At 37.6% G+C, this 9,684-nt stretch overlaps 1 protein-coding gene across 3 annotated transcripts in view; it reads right to left on the bottom strand.

Moving 5' to 3' along the window:
- Positions 1-3,897: 3,897 nt before the first annotated feature.
- Positions 3,898-9,684, bottom strand: part of angpt2b (angiopoietin 2b) — a 59,109-nt gene continuing 53,322 nt past the window's right edge. For all 3 annotated transcript variants that reach the window (XM_055219828.2, XM_055219829.2, XM_055219827.2), the window contains 2 exons: positions 7,476-7,606; positions 3,898-4,511 (listed from right to left, as the gene is read on the bottom strand). In XM_055219828.2, the coding sequence (XP_055075803.2) occupies positions 4,351-4,511; positions 7,476-7,606 (292 nt within the window). In that variant the 3' untranslated portion in view covers positions 3,898-4,350. The remainder of the gene's footprint in view (positions 4,512-7,475; positions 7,607-9,684) is intronic.

Here is a 9,684-nt window from a genome sequence, read left to right as displayed (position 1 = left end):
AGATCCCTGATGTGCTCTTCAAGTCGCTGTCCGCTACCACTATTTTTACAACACTAAAAAGGCTCGATACAACATTAAACTTTGCTCGAAGTATCACCTGGATCTTTACACATGAACGAGAGCATTGAGAACATTGTTTGTGTACACAGAGTTTACTAAAAAGAAAGGTTTTGAACAACTGACTTTGGCTGTTTTGAGCTGTTTCTCAATTCCAAGAACGCAAAGAACGGACTTGCGTCCTGGTGGAGATCGGTCTTGCCAGGCGACCTTGGAAGAACGAACTCTGAAGTTTTGCCGCAATGACTTCTGGGGCGTAAAGCGATTTCAGCAAGTCTGCACTCGATGCATCCTCGATATCAAGAACACATCCGGGTATTTTCATACGTCCTCTGTCCTTGCGTTCTTGAGAATTGGAATGAACTTCGACCGTTAATGATGACGTAGAGCGAGGACACGAGGACGCAAGATCGCTGTAGAACGCATATTGAGAAACAGCCATGGTGTCCACTCGCTATCTTTGCCAGGCATAAAGAATCGATTTCCGAATGCAAATGAATGAATGAGGCTCCTTTTTCAACTAGAAGGTCAATATTGTTTTTCACTTGCGACAAAACAACAAATTATCCGTGCATTTATGTGGGACTATGCTTTAGGAGCTATCCATCTTTACTCTCCTCCCTCCTTACGTCGCATACGGAGATCGATACATCTTGACTGGCAAGATGGCAGCGAGTGGACACCAAAACAGCCAAAGTCAGTTGTTCAAAACCTTCTTTTTAGTCAACTCTGTGTACACAAAAAATGTCCTCAATGCTCGAGTTCATGTGTAGAGACGCAGGTGATACTTTCGAGCAAAGTATCATGTTGTGTCGAGCCTTCTTAGTGTTGTAAAAATAGCGATTTTGATGCTCACAACATATTGAAGGCATAGCTTCTAGTTCTTTTGCTACCACTTCAGGTACTCAAAATGGCGGAAGACAAGTTTGAGATGTGAGTGACGTCAGCTGATATTCATGAATTGACAGCGCTTCATACTTTGTTTTTACATTCATGTGAATGCAGATTTTAATGAAGGAGAAAATAAAAACACCTGTGTACGTGTGGACTATGCCTAAGGCATGTCTATGACAAATACAAGTTTTAAAAGTGATTTTAGCAATGACCACGTTTAGATGCACCCTCCTAATGGGATTTCGTCAATATTGCGATTATACTTCACCTCATGTAAACACAATACTGCTCATAATCGCATCAAAGATAATCGTATGAAAACAGGTGGCGTATGCCGTTTTTAATCGCAGTATGCGACCATGTAAAAACTTAAATCGCACTAACGGAAGTGCGTGTGTGTTTTCGTCACAAACCTTAAGCGCAAATTCGTTTTAAACTTGATATTAGGAAGTTTCCTTGAACTCTATCAACATGACTCACTGTCAGTTGTTTGCCTTCATCCAAAAACAGCTCAAATAATGTGACAGCAGCGTATAAAACCGTTACAGGCACTGTCATAATAGTTCTGTCTTTATAACGAAATACATAAGAACATTATTTATAAGAACATTTAATGCAAGTAAATTAAAACAGTGGACAGTAAGTCATATGTGAGTTTTGTGCCCTGCACTACGCTATTTTCTAAATAATCCGAAAATAAAAACTGCATGTAAACAGTAGTGAAGAGGTTAGCTCCAGTCATGTAAACATCTTACCGCTATAAGTCCTTACTCTGATTACTGGAAAAATCGCATTATTTGTGTACATGTAAACATAGTCAACAGTGTTGGGGGTACCGCATTAGTAACCTGCATTACGTAATAATATAAAGTAACAAGTAAAGTAACGCATTACTTTATAAATATACACATTTATATTTGAGTTACATTTTTTAAAACGTAATGCAAGTTACTTTTCAGTTTAACTAATTCAATTTAAAAATAAAATAATGTACTGAAATAAACTTAACATATAATTACGCACTCTGTGCGCCTGAGCGGGAACAGTTTCAGTAAGAAACAGAGATGGCAGGCATATTTGTGATCATAAAAAACACCTGCAAGACCTGAAAGAGATCAAGCCTCAGCCAATTAAGAAAAAGTAACCAAAAGTAACGTAAGCATTACTTTCCATAAAAAAGTAACTAACGCAATTAGTTACTTTTTTGGGGAGTAACTTAATATTGTAATCCATTACTTTTAAAATAACTATCCCCAACACTGGTAGTCAATGGCTCTAACTATGCTCCATTTCCTGATTCCTGTAATCCGAAGACAAAAAACTCAGCATCAACTCATTACATCTGATTTTAAAGCTATTCATTTAAAATCTTAACATTTTTACATCCAAGACAATGTTTATATTTCAATAAAGCAAAACTAAGAACGTCATTAAGCCTACTAAGCTATAAAGAAGCAACCTGTGGGCAATAAACCGTTCCTCAATCTCCTGGATTCATTAAAACACGTCCCTGACTTCACCCGTCTCCCTGTTTCCATCCAATTCACCGTGTGAAAATGAGGGAGAACAAAGATTCATGTGTGGAAACTACAGACCGTCCCTATCGAGCTTTCTTTCTTCTTTATTGTCCTGCTCAAGGAGATAATACATTCTCAGAAGTGCTGAAAGGCTCTGCTGGTGCAGAACCCCCGTCAGTGTAGGGCATCTGTTCTGCACACTGAACCAGGTCGGTATTATGATGGCATCAACAAATAATACATGCTTCACGGCAGGGGCGGAGCCAGCTGTCCAGTGCACCTCTTAAACCTGAATATAATGGAACCCCCGCAACCATAACCCCCATATCACCAGCAGTAATCTATCACAGCAGCTGCCGGACCCGTAATAAAGCCGTGCCGGTTGTTACGGCGCGTCGGGAACGTCTTCATCTTTGCACTGGCTCGGTCGCAGTATATTTCTGGCAAATGGCTGCCACAACCTGTGCATATTTCCTGCTTTGTGTCATGGGGTGGCATATTGATTTCAGCTGCATTTTTGGCAGTAAAATCATACTGTACACAGTATATGGAAGAGTACAAGTATAGTAAGGCAGGTATAGTTTGTGCCAGTATTTTATGTTGGTTTACTGTGCAAAAGCCACATTAACATTTTGTCTCTTTGGAAAGCAATCAGAAAATTACAAAAAAATTAATTAAAAATGCTTTTATAAGCTAAAATGTGAAGTTTTTAATGACCTCCCCTAACAAGAATAGCAGAAACATACAGACTATCTTAAACCTGAATGAAATAAAACCCTCATTTCTAATTTCTAATTGCAGGACTTCTCAAAAGAGTTCAAGATTGTGCTTGGTGCCAAGGGTGGCACACTAAATACTGAATTTTTGCCTAAAAAGCAATTTTCGGGTTATTTTACATTTTGGGTACATACTGTATTTCATATTTCTTTTTGTGTCTTTGTAAAAAGGCCGAAAAAATAAATATGGATGTTTATTAATACAAAACAAGTAGCTTTGCTTGCAGCCTCACTTCAGTTTATGCACCAGTTAATGTGAGCATTGAAATAAATGCAATGAAATGCATATGCGTTGCTTCCGCATACGATGCAAAACTCTTCTCGCTCACTTGCCATGGATGAGTGGGGTTGCAGACCAGAGCATTAAATCAAGACTGCAGTAAGATGGCTAAGTGCTGAATGTGAATACAGGTCAGCCAGGCAGGAGCAGGCTCTGAAGAGTATTTTATAGTAACAGCAGGAATCGCTTTTATTGAATGATTCATCAAGTGATTGGCATGGAAGAAGGACTAATATAGACGCTCTCAGCAAACCATGTGGATGGTCAGTCTTCCACAGCACAGCTTTAAACCAAACCTGCTGTTTCACAAATTTTATAATTGCAGGAAGTCATCGTTTTTGAATTTCTTGGTAATAACTAGATCTCACGCAGATAATGTTTGTTCTTTTATTAAAAATATATATTTTATAATAAAAGATATGCATGTACTGTAAGTGTCCTGTGCACATTTTATTCAGATCCTTTCAAGCACTTTATAAGAAAAAGAAGACATGTCTTCTTGAGTTTGGAAAGGACAATTTTTTCTGCATCAAAATCAGGCTTGAACTCGCCATTAAGTACAAATGTGGACACTGATCGGCTATTGCAGTTCATTGCATTTTACATGGCAAAAGCTTTGCTATACAGGGAGATAAAACCTTTATGGTGCAATTTGTGCCAGTTTCGCCCGACTAAACAAGCAAAATGGAGACAGATTGAACGTCTACAATGGCACGATTGCAAGTTGTCCAATGCTCAAGTTGTCCATAATTTTCACAGGTGCCATAAACATGTTTGCACAATCTGTAAAGTCAACTGACCCATTTATGACAGTCTCTTCCTGCTTTCAGAAGTCCACAGGCCGCACCATCATAGTTGTCGTGGTTGCCATCCAGCTCGGCCCTTTCCAGTAGTACCACTTTATACTATTATAACGCACAACATTGAAGTTTCCAGAATAGTAAATCCCATTGAGATTGGATGGACCACAAGCTTCAAACCACCACCCTCCAGTGACAAAGGGTAAGTTATTTAAAGGGGACATATCATGAAAATCTGACTTTTTCCATGTTTAAGTGCTATAATTGGATCCCCGGTGCTTCTATCAATCTAGAAAATGTGAAAAAGATCAACCCAGTAACTTAGTTTTGGTAAACCATTCTCTGTAAGCATGTGAAAAAATAGCTCAATTAAATTTGTCTCCCCTTGTGATGTCAGAAGGGGATAATACTTCCACTTAATCTGCATCAAACCATGGCACTGCCATTTAGTGCAGAGATCAGCTCTTTTGCATTTAATAGGACACTCAAAAACACCACATTTGCTCACACATACAAAGTGGCAATTTTAACATGCTATAATAAATTATCTATATGATATTTTGAGCTAAAAATTCACATATGTACTCTGGAGACACCAAAGATTTATTTGACATCTTAAAAAAGTCTTGTGAATGTCCCCTTTAAGTTTATTCTTGACTAGATTATTAAAATTAAAGGGCCCATATCATTTAAAATTCAGTATTTTAAAATAAAAAAGCTAATGTACTACACTCACCTAAAGGATTATTAGGAACACCATACTAATACTGTGTTTGACCCCCTTTCGCCTTCAGAACTGCCTTAAAAATATGGCATTGATTCAACAAGGTGCTGAAAGCATTCTTAGAAATGTTGGCCCATATTGATAGGATAGCATCTTGCAGTTGATAGAGATTTGTGGGATGCACATCCAGGACATGAAGCTCCCGTTCCACCACATCCCAAAGATGCTCTATTGGGTTGAGATCTGGTGACTGTGGGGGCCATTTTAGTACAGTGAACTCATTGTCATGTTCAAGAAACCAATTTGAAATGATTTGTGCTTTGTGACATGGTACATTATCCTGCTGGAAGTAGCTGTCAGAGGTTGGGTACATGGTGGTCATAAAGGGATGGACATGGTCAGAAACAATGCTCAGGTAGGCCGTGGCATTTAAACGATGCACAATCAGCACTAAGGGGCCTAAAGTGTGCCAAGAAAACATCCCCCACACCATTACACCACCACCAGCAGCCTGCACAGTGGTAACAAGGCATGATGGATCCATGTTCTCATTCTGTTTATGCCATATTCTGGCTCTACCATCTGAATGTCTCAATAGAACTCGAGACTCATCAGACCAGGCAACATTTTTCCAGTCTTGTCCAATTTTGGTGAGCTCGTGCAAATTTGTAGCCTCTTTTTCCCCATTTCTAGTGGAGATGAGTGGTACCCGGTAGGGTCTTCTGCTGTTGTATCCCATCCGCCTCAAGGTTGTGCATGTTGTGGCTTCACAAATGCTTTGCTGCATACCTCGTTTGTAACAAGTGGCTATTTCAGTCAAAGTTGCTCTTCTATCAACTTGAATCAGTCGGGCCATTCTCCTCTGACCTCTAGCATCAACATGGCATTTCTGCCCACAGGACTGCCACATACTGGACGTTTTTCCCTTTTCACACCATTCTTTGTAAACCCTAGAAATGGTTGTGCGTGAAAATCCCAGTAACTGAGCAGATTGTGAAATACTCAGACTGGCTCGTCTGGCACCAACAACCATGCCACGCTCAAAATTGCTTAAATCACCTTTCTTTCCCATTCTGACATTCAGTTTGGAGGAGATTGTCTTGACCAGGACCACACTCCTAAATGCATTGAAGCAACTGCTATGTGATTGGTTGATTAGATAATTGCATTAATGAGAAATTTAACAGCTGTTACTAATAATCCTTTAGGTGAGTGTATATTGTCACTGTTTGGCGGAAACCTTGTATGTCCAAAACTTTTCAAGAAATGGAAAATACGTTGTATCTTTTTTAATAGTTAAACACTGTTTGTCAAAGTTAATATTGTGTGTTTACAGTATGTAAGGTCAGACGCTTACATGTGTCATGTTATTAGTAGCATTTTATCTAAATCTTGCATTTTAGCTAAAACATTACAAGAAAGCAAAAGTGGTCCAAAATGTGTGCAGCACTTTATGTGATTGAGATAAGACGAGTTATGAGGTTTTACAGGCAGTTTAAGGATTCAAATGAGTTACGAGGTTTAGTCACATTCTCTTTTTAATGCATTTTACTGGTCAAAAATTGGCAAAACCTACAGAGGTGACAAAAAGTCATGAAATATAAAAATACAAGGTTTCCAACCAAAGGCGATAATATATCAATGTCCATATAATTAAAAGGAACTGATTTAATAAAAACGACTTCACTCTTGTGATGTCACAACAATTAAGTTAAGTACATCAGCACTTAACAACCCACATTTGCAAAGTCTAGTCAGGGTGAAATTCTTGCTGGTCAGGTAATCCTTACAATGCTTGCTCCCATACAAATCCCAGCTTTATATAAAATAAATCACATTTTATACAGCTACAAATATGTCTGACATCTTCATGTCATGTGAGTGGAATGATTTCACATATTTTTTCAAGTCCTATTCATTTATTTAAGCGTATAACATTGTAATGCCTAAATATTTTCTAAGTATTCCTTTTCAACACTCAGTTTTCTTTTAACTAAAGATTAGCCAGTCTTACAATGACATTAAAGGTGCAGTAGCGAACAAATATTCAATGATAAATTCATGGGACACAAAATGAAGAATAATTTTGGTCCTTAAAAATATATAACTATTATGATATTGTAAATGGACCTTAGATAATATGTTTAATGACCCATTTTAAAACTTGACAAAAACTCTCAAAGTAAGATACTAAAAAACATGTACAATTTATGATTGTAGGCATATCTTGTTTAAATCACTGCCTTTTCCTAAGACCAAGTAACCTTGAGCTGCTTTTTCATTTGATGGGCCCCCACTAGTTTGTTTCTCAGTTGTTATGGAAACTATATTTGGTAATAAAGGCACATGGAAAATAGTTTTTGATGCTGGCAGAGAATTAAAAAATATAATTGAATAATATATAGTGATAAACAAATAAGATGATACCTCCAGTGGCCATCTGAGCACACTTGCAGCTGCACTGGTCATTGTCTTGATCCTTAGTGCTGAACATCGTGCCAGAGCGAGTGAGACTGCTGGTGCGTCCTGCTGTACCACTGAATCCCATCACATGGATACTGAAAAGCAATAGGAAAATAATGCAAGATAGTTGGTATGTGGGGCTCGAACCCCTAACTATTGTATTGCTAACACAAAGCTCCTCCAGTTGAGTAACAGGAACACACTGAATATTTTATTAAACAGATACAGATAGGAATGCAATATACAGTAAACACTATTAATACTGTATGCTGACATATAGTACAAGATAAAGCACTATATGTAAAACAATAAAACTTCTTATCAATGTTCCTATCAACCAGGCATAGCCTGGATCAAATGGTCCAGTGCTTCTCATGATCTCATTTTGTTATCTCATTGTGTGTGCATCCAGGGTTTTTAATCCGTTCAGACATATATCCCATTTTAGATAAATTTACTTTAATACCATAAAGAAACACCATCATTTACATTGTTGTTTTTTGCATAATCAGATTAAGCTGTCTACATCTCTTATATCCAGTGTAATTGGACCAGCTGTGAGTCTGTATCAGATGTGCTTAGAGATATTTCCTTTTTTTATTCAAAAAGACTCTAACGTGCATTCCAAAATATTCAACCTTCATTATACAACATACATTGTTGATTCTGTCTCACCAGAAAGGATTGTGAGCGTTCAGTACACACATTGCCAGATAAAAAAGACCACACAGCTACAAGATAGTTTCGGCTGGAAAACATTCATGCACCATAAGTTGCTTGGCTGGTTCTTCCCAAATGTGCCCAACATCCCTAAGATAAATGCCAGCATTTACAGCACACTAATAAAATGCACGTTTACCATATTAGGTAAACAAGGAAGCAAACATGGTGGGATTTGGCAAATGCTTCTTTAGCCTGTTTCTTACCTGTTTCTTTGCTTTCCAACAACACACACAAAAACTTGTTTTAGTCAATAGTTTTATCACTTAAAATTCCTGTGACAGTATTTGCTTTAAAACAGCTTGAATGTAATACACTCTTGCCGCATTTATTATACATAGAAGTAGTGCTGGGCGATAACTCAATAACGATAATTTTACTGATATAAATTTTCCCAATAAAACAATAACAACAGTTCGATAAGTGATCGATAATGTTTACGCACTGTGCGTAATGTTGCGCAAGCAATTCCGGATACGGCACGTGCTCTTGGTTTACAATCACAGTGTCAATTAGACTTGAAGGAGTGGAGTAAGATGAGGCAAGTTATTCATTTATTGGTAGAGCCCTATGATTTTCGCGATGCGGATATGTGGACAAAATCACGGATTAAAAATGCACGTAAACTTTTCCTTTTGTGTTATGTTGGATGCGCAAACAGGGTTCAAAGCCCCGGAACACAGCAGACAAAATAGATACAGTATATTGTACTTTCTTTCAGCATCCGCCTTGCGCGCGCACACATCCGCACAGCTTTAAAAGTATATTTACAGGACATTCACAAATTCAGGAAACTAAGTAAAAACAGCAGATCCACCACTGCAGTGAATATACTGTTTCAGTGTGCGCTCCCACACCAACGTGACGCAACTGATATGAAAAAATGTTCTTGATAATTTTTTTGGCCATATTGCCAAGCCCTACGCAGAACTATGAATATGCAAATTAGTCCCCGCCTTAACCTTTTGGCAACACCTTGGACCATATATATATATATATATATATATATATATATATATATATATATATATATATATATAAATCCATTTTGACAAATTTCGGTAAAAACGTGTTTCTATACCAAGAAAGTGAAAACCACTATTTTCTGTTACAAACTTTCACATAGCATCTTTAGGTTATAAAAAATTCAAATCCATAACTTGATTTTTAAAGATTTATTATAAAAACGAATTATTTTTTCCACAAAATGCAATAAATCCATGACAGTTTTTTTATCAATGCCATTAAAGTATTATTTTGTTTTTGTTTGTTTGTTGATCACGACGCACAAAGTAGATGAGGAAAACTAGGACTCCGTGTACTCAACGCGCCGCCATTGCTTGCTTACATTGCGTGGAATGGTGCGCTGTAATTTGTGGAGCGGATTTATTGCATTCTGTAGAAAAGGGGGAGTGGCCTTTATCGCGTTTTGGAAAAAAAGGGAGAAAAGATG

The sequence above is a fragment of the Misgurnus anguillicaudatus genome, chromosome 20 (genome assembly GCF_027580225.2).
Source record: "Misgurnus anguillicaudatus chromosome 20, ASM2758022v2, whole genome shotgun sequence".
NCBI lineage: Eukaryota > Metazoa > Chordata > Actinopteri > Cypriniformes > Cobitidae > Misgurnus > Misgurnus anguillicaudatus.
This window is presented reverse-complemented; position numbering and strand designations above follow the sequence as displayed.